We start from the raw sequence: 23,829 nt of genomic DNA, 5'->3' as shown, positions 1-23,829 counted from the left end.
CACAGAGAAGAAGTGATGTTTCGTCAGTTCCAGCCCTGGCAATTTATGTTTATCCTCATTTGGGATGCCAGCTCTTGGAACATCCCCTCTCAGAACCCACATTCTGTGAGAACTCTGTGGAGAGATTACATGAAGGCACTCCAGTCACCAGACCTGGCTAAGCTCCTACTTCATAGCCAGCAGTGTGAGTGCACCATCTTGTCTGTTCAACCAGGTCAAGGCTCCGATGACTCCAGCCCCAGTATGTATGAGCCTTTAAGTGCAGACCACCCAGCGGAGGCCGATGAGCTCTCAAAAGGGTAACTGATAATAATAGATCGTCCTCTTGAGTCCCTTAAGTTTTGGGTTGATTTGCTATGCAGCAATAGAAAACTAGAACAGGTGTCAAATAATTTGTCCAAGGCATCAGCTGTAATGACTTAAAAGACTTGGGTGTGGGATAAACTAGAAGTTCTCTTAGCAGTACTCAAGAGGCAATAAGAAGCAATAAAGTAGTGGTTTCCTATATGTCCTTTGGCTCTTTTGCTATTGTACTGAACATTTTCCTCAAAATGCTAATATTCTAGAGAAGTATAGATATTGTAGAAAGGATGCAGGCTCTGTAGTCAAGGGACATCCAGATTCAAATCCCAACTATGTCACCCATGCATTATGAGATGAGACCAGTCACTTAATGGAGTAGACTATGACCTGCCAAGATGCCCTTTCTGAGACCAGCACACCTATGCCAGGACACTATGACTATTGCCTTCTAGATGGCCCTCTTCTCTGCAGAACTGCTCTGAACTGATGGGGACCACCTTGTTCCAAAGGGTACAGTCTCCTATAGCCTGGGGATGGCTCCAGCCAATGACTGACTGGTACAAATATGCAAAAGTCTGGCAGCTTAGCTAGCTCAGGAAAAGACAGTTCTGCAGTGGGGTCTATGTTCTGAGTCCTCCCTTCATGGACCAGGTCCAGAAAGTAGACTACATGAGTCCATAGCTTTTATAAACTCCTTCCCCTTCCCTATTCTATACCTCCCACTTCCTGGAGAAAGATTCCCTTTATTTTACCCAACGAACACTCTGTCAGTAATCTTGTGCCTCCAGATCCTGATCTCAGGCTCCATTTCTAGGAATCCCACCCGAAGACATGTGGCCTCCCTTAGCGTCTCTTTTTCAAATTCCCTTTTCCAGAATTTGCCAAGATGATAAGTTAAAATCACCAATTTAATTAAGTGCCAACTTAATACGCATCCAACAAATGCTAACAGATTTCATCTCTCCTATTCCTCACTGGTGGAAAACAGTGGAAAAACAAGAGGGAATTTCTTTAAACAAAAAAGTCCTCAAGTGAATTTGCCATAGTCTTGTATAGCAACTTTTGAGAAAAATAGGCAAGCAAGGCATTGATTTTTAAAAATGAAGACATTAATGCCAACTTTGTGAACTTCTGAGGATTAGCTGAAATAATATCTGTGGACCTTAAGTAGGGTTGTTTGGTGCAGAATAAACACTCAGCGAGTGGAAGTCACCGCTCTTGCCTTTGCCAAGCCCCAGAAGCACAGGCGATATTTTCCTTGCTCATTGTTGTGTCCTCAGCCAGTACGTGCCCAGCACAGTGCAGGCACCCCCACATCTGCCCAAGCGAACTGCAATGAGTAGGGAAAGGAATCAGACTTTACAAAGGACTGCACAGCTTTCACAATTCCACTCCATTTGTAGTCAGGTGATAAATCCAAGCTCCAGACTTCTCATAATCGTGGGCAGATTTCTCCACCCATGCTCACAAACAACCAGACTCGCTTGCTTTGGTCGTTAACACAGTTTATTATTGGCACACTTATCAGTAAAGCATACATAAAATACAGCTGTTTTATAACACACGGAGCCACTGTGTCTTTACATGTGTGGAAGAACATATTAATATGCAAATGGAAAAAATTAGTTCTCTTATAAAGTTTCACATAAATACACTGGAATTGCCCCAAAAGAAAAATCCCCATAAAAGAATCAAGTGAGGGCTTTACAAAATATCATACAAGAAATATACTATGAAAAGAAGCAACAGTCAACTCAGATACAATAAAAAACACAAAAAAGTTTCAGGTTTATTAAACTGCCCACAAAATTAATGGATTACATGGCTTGAAAAGATTTGGATCAACAGCAATTTTACAAACGCCTAAGTTCTCAACGGGCCAGGTGTCTTTCTTTACATAAAAATGCGCCTTGGTGTCTTCGATGACAAAAAAGACATTTCTTGTTTCAGCACTTGGGCTCAACTGAACCAACTCGGGTTGGAGAACAAATTGATATTAGCTCCCCCATCAACTACCCTGCTAGGCCCTCTTAGCTGTTACCCAATGAAAGAAAAGAAGGAAAATTAATAATAATAATAATAATAATAAGGAATACACTTAAATTACTGTCCAAAAGCTGATTTTTTTTCTTTTCTTTTTTTACTGAAACAAGAAACTCTCAGATGCAAGTCAAAAAGCAGAAAATATTTTACAATATTAAAAAGTCATCTGTAGTTAGGGTCGGCATATAATGAGGCCCTGAGCACTGAGGGCGTATTGACAATATGGCCTTCCATTGGATGGGGGTGGGTGGGGGTGGGGGTGGGGGTGGGGGTGGGGGGTAAGGGGGGGTCGTTAACAAACATGTGGTTAAACACCGAGCCAGGAGAAGCGCGAGCCTGCCCTCTTGATTTAATTACGATCAGTGCCAGTCTCTGCGTTACCTGTGAAGGCCTCCAGGGAAGGGTCATGGAAGTTTATTGGAATAATCCTCTCCATTCAAAAAAGACCAAAAAAAAAAAAAAAAAAAAAAAAAAAAAAAAAAAAAAACCCAAAAAACAAAAAAAAAAAAGGAAAAGAAAGAAAGAAAAGAAACTCAAAACTCAGGTCATTGTGGTTTAGAAACAGGTTTTTGCGTGGAAAAGTTTTCATTTCGCCTCCTTCCTCTCCTGTAAGCAGGGATCTGCAAGCGTGGGTGCAGCCCACGGCCCACGGCCCACGGCCCACGGCCCACGGGGTGCGGGTGCGGGTGCGGGTGCGGGTGCGGGTCAGTCTCACTGGGGAGCCTGGGGCGGGGCGCTTTCTGATTTGGTCTCCTGAGCGGCGGGGGGTTTACTGCTCCAAGGGCTGCTGTTCCCCAGGGCGGGGGGGCTGTTGAAGTCTTCCTCGTCGTCCACGCCGTTGGCCGCGTCATACTGCGTGTTTTCTAATCTAGTGATTAGCCTTTCGTCCTCGTCCCCAAACTCACCTCCCATCAGAGTTGGCTCTCCTACCACCATCACATCCTGTGAACAGCAGCTGACATTATTACAGGGAAACCTTGGGACAAGAAGCTCAGCTTAAAACACTAGTGGGAGGAGCTGGGGGGTCTGGGACCGACGCGCTCGCGTGCTGTGCCCCGGGGTCAAGTCTCAAAGTCGGGGGGCGGGGCCGAGACGCATATTTGATTTCTACAGGAAATAAACATTGCCTCCTGACGTGGAACAACCACGCGAGTTTATGTCCTTACTGCGCAGCCTGACACCGGAGAACGAGCAATGCTAGCAATCTGCAGAAATAAAAAAATGGATTTTTCAAAATTAAAAAAATCCACGCTTTGAACTTGCCGACATTGGGGACTTCAGAGAGGGCTGTGGAACCTTCTGCTGGGCGCCTTCCAATACCTCCAAAAAGCCTCTGAATGGCTTTGGAAACCAGCAGCCAGCACGGGGAGGATGCAGGTCTACAGTATTCACGCGACTCATTCCAAATGGCTTTCTCTCTGTCCCAAGGACGGTATACATTTTAATTGAAGACAGAATCTCTCTTTTTTCTACTCAGCCAGGCCCTTTTATGCAGCCAATATCCTTGACATTCTGCTACTTAATTATGGTAATTAATTTAGGTAAAGTTTTCGATAAAAACAATGTTCACACTGATTTGACAATTTGCATAGCTAATTAAGTCATTAGCAAAAACCTGCTGATTGCCAACAAGCCCTGAATTTACCATCTGTTATTTCATGGTGCCTGTCACCTATCCCCGCACAGGCAACCCTGCCACCAATCTGGGCGGTAAAGAGAACCAGTCTGTCCAGCTGGTACCATAAAAGGAAGATGAAGAGCGCTAATTATAATTACATTGATGAAGCTGGTAGTCATCAGAAATGGAAGCGTGCGAGAAGAATCCATCTAATCACTCCTTTAAGTACAAATTGTCCTTCCATGCAAACAAGGAAGCCACCTACTGTAGCCAGGAGCATCCTGGAGGCCACTGCTGGAGAGGCACTGGGGGATGGGGGACGAGGGACGGGGGATGGGAGAGAAGGATGCATACACAGGGCACAACTCTGGCCTCTTTGTTCAAAGGGGGCCATATGGGGGTGATGGGTGACCTGGGCACGGGGCAGGACACCTGTCAGGTGATACTGCTGGGCAGCCTGTGAGCAATAGTCTACTCAAAAGTGCACTGACTCCAGGAGAGTGCCCGGTGCTATCAGCTTCTACCCCTGCCAGAAAGAGCAGGGCTGAGGCACATGCTTTTGGAGATGTTATTAAGGGTGCGTGTCCTGACAGGGAGGCTAATTGGACAAAATGCTTTGGTAAATGGGCAAAAATTGTCCACACTGGAGCAGGAGAGGCTTTCCTGGGACAGTACAGTAGAACACTGCCTTTGGTCAGGAGGAGGTCCAGCAGGCCCTCCAGTTCCTTCTAGAATTCTGAAGGTGCCAATTGAATAGAACCCTTAATTGCCACCTGGTCGATTTCAGAGTGGAAAACCTTGTTGGCTTGATTGATTGATTCCCCGAGAATTATGGGGGAGATAATCAATGGATTTCCAAACTGTGTTTTCTGACTAGTCACTCTTGTGATTTGACACACATGACTTTAAAGAGCATTAAGTAAATGCCTCAAGTACAAATTGGGTAAACTCAGCAATATAGGTACTGGCAGGAAAATCAGCAGTGTGCTTCGAAGAACGTATTGATTATGCAGCAAAGAGCCAGACGTGACACGGACACGGAAGGAGGACTCACAAGGACTCGAGGTGAGGTACAACATAGACAGGACTCTGATTGGCAAGAATACGGACAGGACTGGAGATGGAATGTGCTCTCCAGAGAGGAGAGGATGTTATCGGGTTAGCCAACAAAGGTAGGGAGAAAGAGTAGGGCAAGACTGGGGAGAGGGTGACATGAGTTAATCTCATTTTGTGACTTTTGTGCAGCACATTTTGGAGGGGTTAGAAAACACATGCGTGAGGTGTCACAGGGCAGGAGAAGGGCGTGGGGACCGACCACGTGGGTCTGCATTAGTATTGTGAGTCCAAGGTCATCGAGAGAGGCTGGGACAGTGTGGGGAGGTAAGCATCATTTGGAAACAGAGGAGAAAAATAAGAAGGCAGCTTAAGCGTGACATTAGAAAAAGGTTCTCAACACTCCAGGTGCCTTCATCGCATCAGAAAAATAACAGTCATTCAAGAAAAGTACTATGAAAATAGTGATTTGAATCATTCCAAATGGGGCTGAGATAGGTTGGTAATGTTTGGAATAGCCGGAAAAGATGCCCAGGCATAGATCCTTGGCAGCATCAGAGACTTCAGAGAGGTGCCACATTCGCCTTCCTGATTATGACAGAAAATCCTTAGCCAGATACATAATCCTGTGTTTACGAGTGTGAGTGATTGATAGATGGCAAGCTATGAAAGAGGCGTGTGCTAAGGGCTTCCTATGCACATAGATACTTGAGGCCACTTACACAAGTATGCACAGGGCTCTACCTGGCTCTACTAAACCTGCGGACGAGACGAGTGGTTCTCTGCTCAGGTGCTCTCAGGTTTGTTATCCTTACACAAAATGAATGGAGACATAGTGCACGTTCTGGGCTGCCTCTCACTAGTGGATGTTGGCTCCATTTACCCCACCCCCACATTTTAAAAAATCCCCCCAACATTCAACATCGGTAGTGAGAGAGAGGTGCATTTCCTTCCCATGTCTGCTATCTCGTGTGTCCCACAGGAGGCAGGGCTGGTCTGTCTGAGAGTGACCCAGATGCCCTCGGCTCCCCATGAGGCAGACCTCTGCTCCTCGCTGGAGGCCTGGAGGTGCCACCAGCTCTTGCCCATGTCACATCTTCTCACTAATCCCCCGTGCAAGGACCACCAACCTCTGAGGAGGACTGGAAGTGACTCCTTTCAGGGCCCCTCAATGCTTCTCCTTAAATTGGCCAGAAGGGGTCACTGCTGTTGAATGACACAGGTCTCCATCCCTCCCAGGGTTGAGGCTGCAGTTCGGGATCGCTCCTAGCCCCTGCTCATGGAGTGAGAAGCAGAATCCAAGGATTAAACCCTAGTCCTCGCCAGACACACACGTTGCTGCCATGGCAGCTAGGCGGACCACAGCTGTGGTCACGGTGGCACATAAAATCTGGTCGTGCCTGTGAACGAGGCAGCCGTGGCTGCAGATCACGTTCTATTTTAACAGTAAAATCTTGTTGGTAATTCAGTACACAGGGTTAAAAGATGTGGCCACTACAAGCCAGACGATGTTTATCATTTAATGTTCATTCAACTGGAGCGCACACAGAAATGTGCACATTTTTCCTAACCTAGTTGCCTTTCCCTGCCCCTCTTGGCCATCTGTAAGTTTTACTTGATTAAAACCTCTTTAATTGCATGGTGCGGGGATCGTGCTGAAATTCTGCTCTCGCTTTCTAATGGTGCCTTCTTACCAAATCCAAAGGGTCTCAATCCATTAAGAACCCTTCTGGACACAGGTATCCACTAAGATGCAAGTGCTGGGCTGGAGAATAAGAGCATAAGGGAGTAGAACAAACTATGTGCCCTTTAAAATAAAATTGAGATGTTTCCAACTAGGCCAGGTATGTCAAAATACATGACACTTATGCCACTATTCTACTCCTGAGGCAGACATCACTAATGGAAGGCCCACCAAACTCAGGCTAGGCCTCAGAATCCTACTCGGTGCTGGACCCTGTTAGCTGATACCAGGAGACTGAGCTGGCAGGAAAGAGGAAACCTCTTGGCCATCCCTTAAGTAGATGCTGAGCTCCTCAATAACAGGCTGGGTTTTTGTTGTCGTTTCTTGATTCTTGGTAAAGTGTGGGGCACATAGTAGGAGGTCAGGAAACATTTGTTGAACTGAACTAAATTCTTGCAGCCATTGTGCCTTTTAAGTACCGATGTCACAGTTCCTGAACTCTCTGGAATGTACTCTCATTCGCTAGGGGAAACTGACAAATGTTAGTTTCTAAAATTCTAGGAGTAGATGAATAATGGGCTACTTCTGAGCACTTTGGGGTTGATTTATTTATACCAGGCCATTTTCTCTATGCATTTTCCAATTTAACCAGGAATGGGCCTAACTTATTGGTATTTTAATAAAAAGACTCTTTTTCTTCTTTGATTTTTTTTTTTTTTTTTTTGGTCTGACTCTTTAGCCCAGTTCAGAAAACAGAGGTGAGTCTGGCATTATTTAAAGACTATAATTCCTAGCAGCCTTAAAATTAAATGGTACCTTCCCCACAGGCTGGCCACTCTCTCCATGACCCTTTCTTTCTAGTGCAATAAGGATGAAAACCATACCCTCTGCCTATGGAAGACAGGAGAAAAGTGGCCCAGGGGGTTCTCAGGTACCGATGGGGTTGGTTTTAGCCAAAGAAAACGGACTGATGGAAAGTGGGTAAAAGTGGGTTGGGGACAGGTTTGAAAGACACATTTAGAAGTCAGTGGAGAATCCCCATGAAAGAAGGGTCCACTCTCACATGGAGAGAGATGTGAGGACAACAGACCAAGAGGGGGAAAAGGTGAGAAACAGGGGGAAAAGTCAAATTGCATTGGTGGAGGGAAGTAGTAAGAAATAGAGCACATTTCCCAAGACATGGTATCTAGAGGATATCCATGAAGCACCACGGAAGTGTCAGGGCTCAAACGACAGTCAAACGCCGGGTGACGGGGTGGTATGACAAGGGCAGCAGAGAAGGAGTGCCCACAAGTAATCGTGGAGGGGACGTGCGACAAGAAATGCTTAGAGGAGTGAGAGAATTTAAAAGCAATAAATGACACTGGGCTGAGGGATTTGGAGTTAGGAAGTAATTGAGCAGACAGGACAGAACTTGAAATTAAAAGTAATAGGAGATGGAGAAAGACGAAGAAAGGGCCCACACGGTGTACTATCTGGGGACACCCATCAGCTGTCAGCCTTGGAGTTCAAAGAAGCCCCCTTTTACGTGGCCCATTTCCTTGGTCAAGACCCAGAAATGAAAGAAAGGGTCAAGAGGTCAAGAGAGTTGAGACCAAACCAGGGGCCGACCCTCCCCCTGAGCTCATGAAATGGGTAAAGTGGAATCCACTGAGCTGCATTTTTAGTGGCCAGGAGTTAATTACCTGAGTCTTAAAATACGAAGGGACACCCATGTCGGGAAGGCCCAATCCAATTACAATACGGAGCCTGAACGCCGGGAGCGAGTTTCCAGTGGAGCACAGGGTCTCCAGTGATGGTGCTGAGAGCCCCTTCTGTGCCACCAGGCATTGCCGCTAAGTGATATTTTAATTAAACCTTAAGTGACATATCTCCTGTCTGTGACTCTGACGGCTTTTTAATTCAGGTCCCTGCGCAGCACAGACTCTTAATATTCCTCCCTGATTCCCAGGTTGCAAGGGAAGGTTTCCAAGGCAGAGCTCCTCCCCCCCATCCCACCCCGGCCCCCCACCCGGCCCTCCCCCGCCCTCAACCGGCGTTTGGGGCTCAAGGAGGCTTTCACGTGGGCCCCTGCAGGTGGAAGGCAGGCAAGGCAGGATTTCAGGCCTAAAAGGAAAGCGAGACTTACAGGTACCTGACTGGACAGACTCAGGTTGGCGGCCGGCGTCTTCTTCTTGCTGCCGGTGCTGTTGGCGTTGTTTCCGGCGCTGCTGTTGGAAGTGCTGCTGGTAGAGTTTTTCCTTTTTCTCCGTTTGGTTGTCGGCTGCCTTGTGGGTTCTGCTGCACAATGAAAAATGGACACGGAGGATCAGTTCCAGGGCGACGGTCAGAATAGTGTCCCTCCAAGGACGCCTTGCTGGTACCCTGAAAAGGGTCGACTGGAAATTGTTTCCATTTCTTTTAACTTGACACAGAGGGAAGGGAGGAAGCCCTTGTTTTATCTGTAGCACAAAATGCGTGCAATTCTCTTCTTTGGTATCTAGATAAAATGATTTGTGTTTCATTGTGTTATATATGTGTCTGGAATCTATTAATATACCTTAGGGGGCAGCCTCAAATACCACTTTTATACTGGAGTTAAAAATATTATCGTTACAGAATTGGGTAAAGCATTTTTCTCTGGGCTGTTGTTTCCTCTAAAAAAAAAGATTAAAAAAAATTAAAAATTAAAAATTAAAAAAAAAAGATTTTATTTGTTTATTTGAGAGAGAGAAAAAGAGAGCGAGAGAGCGCAAGCAAGGGAAGGAGAAGAGGGAGAGGGAGAAACAGGCTCCCCACTGAGCAGGGAGCCCCATGGGGGGGCTTGATCCTGGGACTCTGGGATCATGACCTGAGCTGAAGGCAGATGCTTAACCAACTGAGCCACCGAGGCACCCCTGGACTATTGTTTCTTTAGAGCAAAAGGAGGGCCCTGGGTTCCCTCGGGGGTAAGGGGCCTCTGAGGTGTAAGAGAAAGGACTGAAACCAAGCTAAGGTGGTGGACCAGTGTAGTAGCAGCGTCTCCTGGTAGCGCCCTGTTGCACCCCAGTGCCATCACACCTAGAGATGCTTAAGTACAAAGAAAGGGAGGCGTGAGTTCTGTCAGCCATGAATGTAGAACGTAGGGTCCCAAGCTCAGTATGGTCCTCAGGTTGCATGGTTTGGACACCGATGTTTAAAGAATGCTACTAATTTCAAAGTCCCTGGGTGTTAAGATGTCTTAGTGTGCCACAGCCGGCATATTCACGAAGAGGGACTAGATCTTTTCAAGAAAGTCCTGTTTAGGGCATCCCCGTGGCTCAGCGGTTTAGCGCCACCTTCAGCCCAGGGCGTGATCCTGGAGACCAGGATCGAGTCCCATGTCGGGCTCCCTGCATGGAGCCTGCTTCTCCCTCTGCCTGTGTCTCTGCCTCTCTCTCTCTCTCTCTCTCTCTCTCTGTCTCATGAATAAATAAATAAAATCTTAAAAAAAAAAAAAGAAAAAAGAAAGTCCTGTTTAGAAACAGAGGAAAATATTTTGGACTGGATGGATGGGCAATGTTTTCATGAAAACATAGGGACCCGTGGTGATGTGCAGTCAGATGAATAGTATTTATTTATATATTATGTAGTGAGTGTTACTCAATGTTTTCATGTTCTTCATGGTTTCTTTGTCATGACTATTTCATATTCACAGCAACTCTATTAATTAAATACTATTCTGACCTGTGATTTGTAAATGAGGAATCTTCAGAACCTTTTTCCAGGCAGTCACTAAGTTGGAAATGGCATGCAAGAGCATCCTTTTTGCTAACCCTAGTCTTGACCCAACTCTGATGGAGAGAAGATGAGCCAGGGCCATACTGGATCCAAGTGAGAGAGAGAGAGAACCTGCCTCCTTCTTTTGATGGGCAGGGGGCAGGATCTCCTTTAAGGCTTGTTTCAAAGACAGCCTAGTCCACCAAATTATCCCTGGCTGTTGAGGAAGAAGGGGATTATGTTCCTATTTATACACCATTTTTTTTCCTTTTAATATTTTGTCAATATTGATGATGCTTAACCAATATGTCAATACAATATTTTGTCTCTTATGTTCAAAGATTTTTCATCAAAGGGCCTAACATGTCTATCCATAGAGAGTTACGGGTGCTTGTCCTGAAGGTTGGGGAAATAGGAAATAGAATTGTTCCAGCTCATGGCACTTAGAAGGAGCTGAGTGACACATTCAAAGTCAAGCAAGTACTTAGTTCTTCTGACAAACTTCGTCCTTTACCTCAAAAATTAAAATCAGCTACTTTTTTTTTATATCTGTGCTTCCTTTATGAAATTTGGGGGAATATGCATAAATTGCATACTCTGGATTACTCCCATGGGCAGCAGGTAACTGAGGTAATAGAGTCATGAACTCTGGAGATGTAAAAACCTATTGTGACACAGACCTCCTTCAGTACTATTACTATAATATTATTACTAATATTAAGCAAATTATTACTTAAATCTCAGGCCCTGTACATTTAAAATGGAAGTAACATGAAATGCCTTATAAGGTTATTTTGAGGATTCAATAAGAGAACAGAAGATCTGGGAGCGCTGGGATTTCTCTCACTGTTCCATTCGGTGCTGTACTCTCAGTGACCGGAACAGCACCTGACACCTAGTACGGGTTCAGTCAATAACTACTGAATGAGTGATTAATGAATAATATAGAAATTATATATGCAAATGTTGGAAAACATGGGTTCTCAAGGCATTTATTGAGTAAAATATTTTTTCCCAGAAAGCCTTATTGACATTGAAAGAGAAAATAATTTAAGCACATTTAACAACATTGAAAAATCATGTTCCAAATGTCTAAAATTCCTTTAAGACTGGGATGTAACTATTCTATGTAAGATGATGCTCGCTTTCTCGGATTTCTAAATAGGTACTTGGTGAAGTCTACTATATTCATTTCATACAAAATGCCTGGGCCATTATCAGTAGAAGGTGACCATTCTATTTTGTGATTCAGAAAGCTATGTGCTTCGTGTTAATAATTACTCTTTATAAAAATAATTTTTAGCAAACGGATACATTTTGCTTTTATGATCAATGAGGCTCGACATACGCCTGGGAGTAAAAATGTATTAGATAGAATGACAATTAATGATAACTGGAAGCAGTAATTTCAGAGCCCCAGCAGGAGACTATAGTATCTAAACTGCATTCTAAGGAAGTGTGGAAAATGGAATCTTTTATGTATTCTCTTCATGATCAGAGCACCTTTGATACTAGATCTGTCTTTAAAAACGGAGCAAATTTATTTATTTTTTTCTTTCTTTCCATCCTCCCTCCTTTCCGTCCTTCCCATAATTTCTATCATTCTTTTTTAAAAAAAACCACACAAGCAAAATAACAGTAGGCCACGAGAAGACATCAGTCTCGTCCAATGGAACAGCCAGTGGACTGGAAGGCAAGGAACCTTGCTTCTGATTTCGGCTTTGTAACATTAAATAAATCAACAGACTTCTGGGTTTCAGGTCCTAAGTGAGATTGTAGATGATTCCTAAGGATGCTTGTACTTCACAAATTCAACGTCCCCAAGTCCAAATATCCGTAAGAAACTACATTTCCTGACAAATTTACGATTCCTTCCTTCCTTTTCACATCACTTTATCCCCCAAAGAGGCCTCAGAAAGTGTATTTGGAACAAGAGTGAAGAACGAGGTCGTACCTGGCGGCGCCACCATCCGCTGCCACTTCTGAAACAAGCAGGTCTTCAGGCAGTCTCGTGGACTGAGGTTGTAAGTTTTATGTCTCGACATCAGTTCCTGCATTGGCTCCAGTATTACACACAACTGCAAAAAGTTCAAAGACATCGGTGTTTCACTAGTTGATAATATTATTTGCAATAAATAATGTTAACAGCTGGAAACAATTAGAAAGCTCAAAGGTACTTTTCTTTCTTCCCCCCTGGTTTTGATTTTGTCCATGCAAGTTTGGAGGAAAAGAAATATTACCAACACTTGATAATGCCCACTTTATTTACTATTATTTATAATAGCATATTAGAGCTGAATGTGATTTACACACACACACACACACATCCAGAGACACATTCTGTACAAACTGTTGGGTGGATATATGTAAGCTCTATTCTGAATTCAAATGATTCTTTCTGGTTAAAGAAAAAAGCTCTCTTCCATGGTGCACAGCATGCTCTGATTTCTACTCTGGTTTCTGCTGTTGTTCCTGTTTGTATAACCACACACTGTGAGTTACAATGCTAGTTTATGTAGATTATGTGGCAGTGAAAGCCATCTTTTAAACTGGGGAGAACAAAGTGGCAACTACAAGTACTTTTTTGATCCTAATTCTTATCAAGGCCCACGACAAACACTATTTTATTTTTATTCATGTACTCATTTGTATTTTACACATAATGATAATGTCAGTAACATATGCCAACATTAGTTCAGAGTGGGAGCTTTTTCTGTGGCTCCGTACATGATTGCTTTTTTCCCTCCTTTGGTTAGATTTTTCGGATTTACTTTGGTTCAAGACATCTGATGACAAAGATTAATGAATGAAACAGGAAGGTAAATCCATTTAGGATTGCCTTGAACTTTTCTGAATTCTTTCTCAGTTGGAAGCTCATCAGAATACTGCTGCATTGAGAGTACTGGATCTAAGAAGACAAAGACCACAACACAGCCATATACATAGTGGCAAAGCACTCTTCCACGTGGAGAAACAGCATTTCATTTATGAAAGGCAGATGTGCAGTCTCCACGTGCGTCACTCATCTATTTTTCTACTTCCCTCTGTCATTACTCAGAGGACATGCTGCTTTTTGTCCACTGGGTTCCCTCTACCTGCAATTCTTCCCTCTTCTCTTGGCTAATGCCCACTCATCCTTGAAGACAAGGTTACTTCTTCTGTTAACACCTTCAACTCCACTTCGTGCACTTCTCCTATGCAGGCTGAATTGGGTGCCTCTCTATGGTTCTCCCATGCACCCAACCCTTTCTGCTCTATGAACTTATTCATCCATGCTTTGCTACCATCTGCATCTCCAAGTCTCTTTTCTACTTGACCTTGAGCTCTTTGAATGCCCAGACTGTGCCTTTTCTTTCTGTTTTCCTAGGTTTGGCTCAAGTGAATGGATGCATTTAAGGTGTCCTTAGAAGGAATGGAGGATTTCTCCTTTTCATTGTTCCTGAAAGTATGGTCTAAGGAATACTTCCATCAGAATCATGGGGATCCCTGGGTGGCTCAGGGGTTAAGTGCCTGCCTTTGGCCCAGGGCGTGATCCCGGGGTCCTGGGATCGAGTCTCACATCGGGCTCCCTGCATGGAGCCTGCTTCTCCCTCTGCCTGTGTCTCTGCTTCTCTCTCTCTCTCTCTCTCTGTCTCTCATGAATAAATAAATAAAATCTTAAAAAAAGAACCAAATGAGTTGACTATTAAAAATGCAGACTTCCAGGCTCTTCCCCTTCTGTTTCACTGGGTCTGGACCTGAGGTCCTGAATCTGCCTTTTGGAAAAGCATGCTCCTGTCTGACTCGGATACATATTACTAAAGTTTGAGGTCTGCTGCCCTACATATGCTGGGCTTTAGGATAGATACATATGAACAGTAAGATGTGCAAATTCCCCATGGTTTCCATTTGAATTCTACTTTGTTTGTTTTTTTTTTCAGTTAACCTCACTTACCCATGCTCTTCCTCTCTTCTCAAGCCTAAGCATGATATATCAAGATTACCTTCATCTAGAAAAATTTCTCTGCCCTTTTTACCTGTTGATGATCTAAGATTGGCCCAAACCTCTAACTCCATTGAAAAGGACAATTGTAATCTCTTCCCCATTGCAGTTTCTCAGAGGAAGAGAGCAATATTTCGAAGCCTGAATGACTCAAGTACAGTGTGAGCCAAAGAGACAAAGCTACTCAATCCTACTGAATCAGGCTGTCAAGTAATGAGACCTGGATTAGTTATGGGGCATCTTCAATCTTGTATATCTTCTTACTTACTTATTTTGGAGTCCTTTCTGAAACTTAAATTTTAGTAAGGAAGAACCCATGAAAGAGAGGGAATTCCTCTGCAATTAACTCCACATTCCCACACTATGAAGACTACATTAAGAATTCCTTGCTGAAATCAAAGTCTGTGCAGGCTATAGACAGCCTTGAGTCTCCACCAGCCACTGATGCTCACCAGTCCAAACGGAGTGAAGAATTCCACAGTCATCTCTACAGAGATAACAGTGGATTATCCATCAAAGGAAAACCACTGCTAGATTCAGACAGGGTCAGAAGATGTTTGCATCCATTATTAAGCTACGTTAGTAAGAAATGATTTCAGGGAAATTCTAAGGACTAGAAAAGCACTGTTTCCTTTTAAAACTAAAATAACAAAGTTAGGTTTTCAACCGTTTCCTCTTGGCCCATTCCCCATTTTTGAGAAATGGGCTTACAGTGGATGTAAAATACATGGAACGGAGTGGAACAAGCATGGACTTAAAACTCAAGAGGTGTAGGTATGGATGTCTGTCCTGTATTCATTCTGTCACTAGGTGTACATCCTTGGGTGAGCCCTTTGATAGTGCTGGGTCTCAGTTTCACCTGTAAAACAATACCCATATTGTGTATCATCGTTAGAATTTGAGATAATATGTCTGACACATCAGAGTTCAACAAACAGTAGATATTACAATTCTGTATTAGCAAGAACAGCACAGATTGTGAAACAAATGACATTTCTATTACTTCGAATCAACAAGCATTTGTTGAGCTTCTTCCTATGTGTCAGGCACTCTACTTTGGTGCTAGGGACATAATGAGGAGGATAACACCATCTCTGCCTCGGTCTCAGGTCCCCTTCAGAATGATTTAAGCATATTAAGAAAACTACTCTGGTTTATACATCGAGCATCTTTGGGAATCACATCTTTATGAAGCAAGTCTTTTCATTACACGACAAGTTAGATGGCAAAAGTGACCTCTGTGGACACAGAAGGGCAGGGGCCATGGAACATACCAGCACATGGGAGAGCTGCATTTATCGTGAGAACCTGCGAGCTCATTATCTACTTCTTTCTTGCGGGGTTGCCTTTCCTCCCTGGGTTTTGGGCAGTACTTTTTTCAGGTGCTAATCCTCAGGATTTATTCCTTTCCCTTTAATGTAAAAATATCTTCCCATCACTGTAACCCACCCCAAAGGAGTTCGTATCTCTGAATACTAATCAGGAATCCCCAAAGCCATTTTTCTTCCAGTGAGGGTTCCCAGCCCAGAAAGGCAGCCTTCCCCTTTATTCACGCGTGCAAACGAGCCTGCTGTGGAGCTGTGCTGGCTTTGCTGGGCTGTAGGTGGCAGAACTAACTCAGACAAAAGCCTGCCTTCTCAGGCAGCAAGCCAGTACATTTTGGCAACAGCAAAGGCCAGGGGCATTATGAAATGAGATCAGGAAGACGGTTGGGGAATGGGTTCCCGCAGTCACTAGCCAGTTCCTTCTGGAGCCGGGATTCCTACTGTCCCTAGGGTCTTGGGCCCCCTTGAGAATCTGAGGAAGGCTACACAGCCTGTCTTGCAAAGTTTGTACAAAATATCTGGATGTTTACGAACCCTCTTATATCCCCATGCGTTGACTCGGAGTAAAGAGTTCCCTGTTTGTAATAAGTATAAACCAGGCTACATTTCTTCTCTTCCATGCTACACACACACACACACACATTCACACACACACAGACACACACGTGCATGCACACATCAGTCAAATGCATATTAATGGAGCTAAGCATAATAACACAGTCTTCTGATTTAGAGGAACAATTGTATCTGCAGAGTTGGGCCTTCTACAAAGGTCTCAGCAGACCAGTCCTTTTGCCTGAAAAGGAAGACCACAGCATTTCTGCAACATCTGCAGCAGCCTACATGCAGAGCTGCCACTTAGTTTTGCTTCCTCCTGTGGTGGGGTTGGGGGGACACCAGGAGGAATTCTAGAACACTGTGAAAGGGGCAGGAGTCAGCAAGGCCTGAGATCTCATTTTGAGTATGAAGCTCTGAAATGTATAATCCCTGCCAGGTCCATGTAGGATCCCAAAGAAAGCTATTGCCCATCCCAACAAAGCTGCAAGCACACCTTTCTGCAGATTTAGCAAAAGTTTTAAGCTAGGCTTGGTGCCCCGACGCTTCTGACTTCATTTTCTGGGATTCTGGCCCCAGCACTGACCCTGGAGTATGGAATCAAAAAACCTGTAACTACAATAGCAACTTGCTGGGTGAATAAAAGGATAGATGGATGGATGGGTGGATGGATGGATGGATGGATGGATGAGTGGGTGGATGGATGGATGGATGGATGGATGGATGGATGAGTGGATGGATGGGTGGGTGGATGGATGGATGAGTGGGTGGATGGATGGGTGGATGAGTGGGTGGATGGATGGATGGATGGGTGGATAATAAACAGATTAGCCAGATATATGGCCAAGAGTCATCTACTAATAGCAGACAAACCAAATTGTCTTGGGGGCCTAGAGGTGGTTTGTCCACGTGATAAATAACTGATTGCTTCCTCTGTACAGAAGGCTTTGTACAAATGCACACACATGTACCAAATTACTGTATGTCCAGGCCAGGCAGGAAGATCTCAACTCATCCTGGGACTTTTCATTGTAACAAAGGGCCTAGCAAATGTAGAAAGACAGTATTGTGTTTTGCTTTGTTTTCATCTCACAGTAATCCTGGAGAAATTTGATTCTCTTTAGTTATGTGTTCACACTTATTCTTCTTGCTCAGCTCCTTGCCCAAACCCAGTTCCAGAAATAGGTGATGCTTGTCAGAGTTGGCTCTGGCCTATGAAAAAGCTGATGCCCTGGGCTGGCATTTGGCTTACTCCCAAACCTAGGTCCTGCCTACTGCCAACATTTTGATCCAATCTTTTCTGGATGATGGATGACATCCTCTGAGCTTGAGCCACTTACTCTTTGCATATAAAGCTTGCCCGAGGTTACTATTCAATACCAGCTCAGGCTTTTGTTCATGTTGTTCTTCTTGCCTAGAAGACGTCCCCTTTCCCAGTCCTTTTAGCCAGAGGTTGACAAGCTATGGCCTGTGGGCTGAATACGGCCATGCTTACATAATGTTGGTAGCTGCTTTTGTGATATGACACCACAGTTGAATAGTTGTGACAGAGTTCATATAGCCCACAAACCTGAAAATATTTACTATCTGGCCTTTCACAGAAAGGTTGCTGACCTCTATTCTAAACCAGTGCTGTTCAAAGTAGGTGGTCTGCAAACTATTTGTTGTGTTTCTGTGACAGGAGAAGCAGCTTGAGGCAGAGTATAATTCAGTTCATTGCTTCCTCCACTGAGAAAGTCTTATGTCAAAAAAAAAAAAAAAAAAAAAAAGAAGTCAGAGAAACTAAACAATGTGTTCAATAATGTAGTCAATTTACATTCCAGAGCAAGCTTCCTCATCTGATCGTGGACCACTAAGAATTTATAGTCTGGCACTGGCCTGCAAACTATATTGGAATCCCACCAATAGACCATTAATGCCCTCCAAGGTCCAGCTCAAAGCCCACATCTGTCTCTGACAATCCCTGCTCGCAAGAGACCCCTGCTACTATAGCAGGTTCAGCCCAGTGTTGATATTTGCATTGGTTCCTTTCTTGTGGACTTGTTTCATCTCCTTATCTATAGCAAGCCATATTTTACTTTTCTCTCCCTCCTATTTAACACCGTATTAGGCATACTCAAATATTTGCTGAGTTGTAATTTAATAATCACCATGGAGTATCTAACCTATGCCTGTCCCTGGAGTATGTCCCTGACATATATCATTAACCCTCACCAGCTTCTGGCTCACTTTTACAGGTGAGGAAACTCAAACTCAAAGCTATTAAATCACCTAGAGCTGAGAGTAAAGAGTGTGATTCTTATAATGTATCCAAGGTTTTAGAAGCATTTGAAGGGCAAAGAAGAGGTTTATTGTCAAGTCTGCCAGATTCCAATGCTGTGTTCTTAACAACTAACTGCTCTGTTGTCTAATCTCTCTAAATAGGAGTGGCTTAAATCACTGCTGAGATACCAAGTTCAAAAGCTCTCAATGTCTTTATATTGCTTTGTATACACAGGATTCACCACCACATGAGTGGTGCAGGCTTTGGAACCAGATTCACGTGGACTCAAACCCCCAAGTCTGCCATTTACAAATTGTGTGTTCTTGGCCAAGAATTGCAGCCTCTCTGAATCTCCTCATCTGCAAAATGGGGATAATGACACTTATCTCTGGTACTTTGAAACAACATATGGAAATACTTAATGCAATGCTTGGAACAAAGTCAATGCTCAAAGGACTGAAATTGGTATTATGATAAATACTGGTTGCACCAATAGCTCTCCACTGAGCCAGGAGATCCATGTGTGATGTGATTGGTTAGCTACCGGGGAGTAAATCATTTGGTCTCCTTGAGACTTAGGAGGTCACTAGACTCCAATGGTAAGTGGACCAATAGTTACATTGCATTTTAGTGGCTAACATCTCTAATAAAAATCTATTTTTAGAATTCAGTGATAAATACAAAATGTTTAAATCCACAAACCAGAGTTCTTTCTCTTTTTTTCTCCCCCACGAGTTACTCCTCTGGCTGAATCTGGATTAAAAAGATATCAGAGTGTGGGGTGATTAAAAACCAAACTCTTCTCTAAGGTGAAGGAGTATCTCCTAATTAAGAAACACCTCACAGAAAGAGATTTTACATTAAAACAAGAGAAAGATACACAGAATCTAAAAGGAAAACAAAACAAAACAAAGCAAAATAAATAGATAATCACACCTAGAAACAGATAAGAATGAATAACAGACATCCACAGGAGTAAAACCTACTTTGCCTCAGAGGATGAAAAACAAGAGAGAAGGAAATGCTTTCCTTTAGAAGCTATGCAATTCTAAAACATCAGATTATGATTTGGGTTTATTTCCTGATAGGATTAAAGGTAGATTGGTTGTCAAATTCAAAACATCCTCTTTTTTATCTGAAGATTCAACCAGGGGAGCCTTTGCCTTTTCTCAATTGTTTTGCAAATTGATTACTGGGGAAAGTTATCACATCCAACCCTGGAGACAGACAGCCCTCTTCTGTTCTGGGAGGGGGGGTGGGTGGTGCTGAGGAGCTGGCTTTGCCATAGCGGCAGCTGCCACTTCAGGAACAGTCCTTCTGGGGGAAGGAGCAGGCCAAGCATGCGCATTTCAATATCTATGCCTTGACCTCAATTTTGAGGCTACCAGAAAGGACTCCCATATGTGACCACTGGCTGCTTTTCTGGCCAGCCCCAGGACAGAAGTGCTGGGGCTTTTGTCTTGACCTACAGAGGTGCCATCAGACTCGCCAGGCTCAATGTTTCTGCGGTACCTGTCAGGCCAATGAACACAGTTCAAGGCCTTGGAAGTACATTCTCTTTCCTTCTGACCCTATGCACTTCATTTTTCCACCGTGTCATTTGGTGTGAGCATCCCCTTCCATTAGTGCCCTGGCTATTTGCCTATTTGCTCTTAGACTCACCCCCTTCCTTCAGTCTCTGTATTGCACAGGACAGACTCCTGCACACAATTTACTAGCTCTTTTCCAACCTGCTTCAGAGATTGGAGGGAATTGGGTTGGGTTAGTTTCCTAGGGCTACCATAACAAAGTACCACAAATTCAGTTCTGGAGGCTAGCAGTCTGAAATCAAGGTGTTAGCAGGGCTATATTCCCTCCAAAGGCTTTAGGGTTGAATCCTTCCTTGCTTCTCCCAGCTTCTGTTGGCTCTGGCAAAACCTTGGTGTTTCTTGGCTTGTAACCACTTCACTCCGATCTCTATCTTCACATGGCCTTCTCCCCTATGTCTCTGTGTCTTCTCTTCTTATAATGACCTTGGTCATTAGATTTTTTTTTAAAGATTTTATTTATTTATTCATGAGAGAGAGAGAGGGAGAATGAGAGAGAGAGAGAGAGAGAGAGAGGCAGAGACACAGGCAGAGGGAGAAGCAGGCTCCATGCAGGGAGCCCGACATGGGACTCTATCTTGGGTCTCCAGGATCACACCCTGGGCTGAAGGCGGTGCTAAACCGCTGAGCCACCTGGGCTGCCTGGTCATTAGATTTCTAAATAAGGTCACACCATGAGGTTCCAGGTGAACATAAATTTTTGAGGGATAGTCTTCAATCTACAACATGGGTAAAGAACCAAGTGAGGGTATTTCTTGTCCTTTCTGCTTTAGATGGCTTCTCCAACAACTGTCACTATAGGTCCACTATGGTTCCAGTTTCTACCTGGTGACCTGATAGTAGCACCTCCTGCCTTTGTACCTTGGAGTGGCGGTGCTAATCTTAGGGTTGTCTCTTCTTCCTCTGGTTGCTTTTCTTTTCTTTTTTCTTTTTTAAAGATTTCATTTATTTATGACAGAGAGAGAGAGAGAGGCAGAGACATAGGCAGAGGGAGAAGCAGGCTCCCTGTAGGGACCCCAGGATCATGACCTGAGCCAAAGGCAGATGCTCAACCACTGGGCCACGCAGGTGCCCCCCTCTGGTTGCTTTTCTAGCTTCAACATCTTTGTACATAATTTACCATATAAAATTTCCTCTACTAAATTACCTGGTGGGTGGTTTTGATAAATTCTGATTGACAATGTGGTTTGTAAGAAATTAGGCAATATATAAAAGATGAAGAACTTCGGGTATAAGGAAGAATCATGTTTAGTGGAGTTAAGCATGCTTAGGATGGGTTCAAATCCCAGCTACTTAATAGTTGAGTGACCTTGGATGAACTATCCAATCTCTTGGTGTTTCAGTTTCCCCAACAGAACAGGTCAGGATAACCATAGGTCTTATCTAATCAGGTTGTTAGGAAAACAAGAAAATCCACCTAAAATATGTATCTAGGTCCTAACATATGCATGCCTATTATGATGGGGGTATAGTCAAATCGAGGGGTAGGCAGGGGCCTCATAGAAGATATTTTGAAACTTGTCAAGACCTACTTACTAAAATTTTGTATGTTTCCTGCCCTATGTATATATACGTATATGTATACGTACATAGCCTAAAAATTAGATTTTTTTGCCTGAACAAAGGAAGACCATAGCCTAGCTAAATTGACACATAAAACTGCCAGTCTCCCCACTACAGTGTAAAGAACTAGAAAGCTGGATTATGTCCTATTGTTTTATTATTATCATTATTTATTATATTACCTAGCACCCGGCAATGGATCTGATGTTTGTGGAACAAATGAATGCTTGAATACATGAATATGACAGACTGGACAACAAAAACAAATAGGTGATTAGACATCAGAAAATAGATCAGTTCTTGCTTCATGCACATTGTAACTATAGTTACTTGGGTACCAGGGATGCAATGGTGAACATTGCACAGCCTCCCTCCCTTGAAGCCTCCTTCCAGAAAGGAGACGGGATAAACGAGACTCCCAAGTGGGCTGGCAATTATAAAGGAGAAGGATAAGAGGTGTCAGGAAAGGTTGCCAGGAAGAACTGATATTTGAGACCTTAAAAGATGACTTGGGAGTCAGCCAGGTGAAAAGAGGCGGCTAGGACATAGGTTGGGTGGACATCTTGGGCAGAGGGTATACAGATGTGAATGCAAGCAAGAATATGGTGTTGGACACCGCCCATAATGGAATCAGAGAGCCAGCTACAGTGGCGAGGCAGGCACCGTCAGGGCCTCAGTTTCTGGCCCACAGCAGAGCTGAGGGGTGCGACTGATGTAGGCAAAAGCATCCTGGGCATGAAGTGCTCCCACCAGTGCCATCAGCGTGGACACTGGACTGCAACACGGTACATATCATACTGTTGTTTCTTCCATCCATGTTTTCTAAGCATGAGAAAAGCATCAGCAGTATTTTGATGTGGTGGGCTAAACAAAAGTACCAAATATCCCCAAAGGCAAATACTGGCTGCTTGGAGAGTCTCAAGCAGTAGAGACTGGCCCCCTAAGTGCTGTTGATCACAGCACTGGGGGCATTTGCACCCGTCCATGCTGTACCTCACCGGAAACAGGTAGCGTATGTAGCATGCTGGTTATTTCTCCCAAGGAGCTAAGAGACTGTGCACCCGCAGTGAGGTAGCATTTAAACACTTGCATGTATAAATGGGGCCTGATAATCTTCGTCCTGTGAGTAAGGGAATTTGGAGATGGTCCTTGGGAGCTGTCAGTGACAGTTTCCAAGGCACATGGCTATCTTGTTCGTGCAGTTATAATCCCTCCTGAACATTAACTGCGTGGTTACGCCTGCCTCCTGCCCTGGTGTAAACACCCACAAGACTGTTAAAGACAGCGTTATGCTCTGGGGTTTGGGCCAGCATCCCCACGGCCGCTGTTCGGGAGGATTTCTGGGCCATGGTCAGTATGTGGGGACAGGGACTTCTCTCTCCTGGCCCCGAGCACCCCAGCACACAGCTCTGTTAGGAGTGCCTGCCTGCCTGCCTGCCTTCTTGGGGGCTTCTGCCAGCAACAGCCCTCCAGCTCCACTCTGACACAAAGGAAGGAGCAATTTCTCAGTAATGTAGCGCTCAGCTGCTCAATTGCTCCCGCCGACCGCGATCACTGTGAGCCTGTGGAGCCTTGTATCAGCAGCCAGTTCTCCTCCCAGGGATAGAAGTGAGATTGGTGAAAAGCAGGATTCATGTTGACAATGGCGACACTGTACGTATGAAAATGGAGTTGGCAGAGATTGGGATTCATTCATTTATTCACTCATTCATTCAACACATACTAATTGAACTTGTACTATGTGCGCCATGTATGTCCTAGGTGCTGGGGGTGTGGTTAACAGAAATAAAGGAAATTACTGCTCTTATGGAGCTACATAAGTGAAGGAGACGATAAATAAGCACAAAATATATGTTGGTGATAAGCAAGCAGGGAAAGCAAGGAGGGAAAGGAGGCAGGACGCGTTGAAGTTCAGAGGGTTGAGAGTCTGGATACCCTGGCTAAAATCACTGCTTGGAAGAGTGGCTCCCTAGGGGTGCCCGTGCCCTAATCCCTTGAGTCTGGGAATGTGTCAGGCTATGCGACAAAGGGAATTAAAGTTGCTGATGAGCTGACCTTGAGATGGAGAGATTAGAGTGGATTATCTAGGCAAACCCAGCATAATCATAAGCGCATCTAAAAGTAGAAAAGGGTATCA

At 44.2% G+C, this 23,829-nt stretch overlaps 1 protein-coding gene across 11 annotated transcripts in view; it reads right to left on the bottom strand.

Annotated features, from left to right (window-relative positions):
* Nucleotides 1-1,791: 1,791 nt before the first annotated feature.
* Nucleotides 1,792-23,829, bottom strand: part of LDB2 (LIM domain binding 2) — a 375,092-nt gene continuing 353,054 nt past the window's right edge. For 2 of the 11 annotated variants that reach the window (XM_077876867.1, XM_077876876.1), the window contains exons 6-8: nt 12,373-12,496; nt 8,830-8,981; nt 1,792-3,288 (exon numbers count right to left, since the gene is read on the bottom strand). In XM_077876867.1, coding sequence (XP_077732993.1) covers nt 3,058-3,288; nt 8,830-8,981; nt 12,373-12,496 — 507 coding nt within the window. In that variant the 3' untranslated portion in view covers nt 1,792-3,057. The other 9 variants (XM_077876907.1, XM_077876929.1, XM_077876923.1 and 6 more) reach the window with 9 other exon arrangements.

Source organism: Canis aureus, chromosome 2, assembly GCF_053574225.1.
Source record: "Canis aureus isolate CA01 chromosome 2, VMU_Caureus_v.1.0, whole genome shotgun sequence".
NCBI lineage: Eukaryota > Metazoa > Chordata > Mammalia > Carnivora > Canidae > Canis > Canis aureus.
The sequence above is the reverse complement of the archived record's forward strand: the minus strand, read 5'-3'. Positions and strand labels throughout refer to the sequence as shown.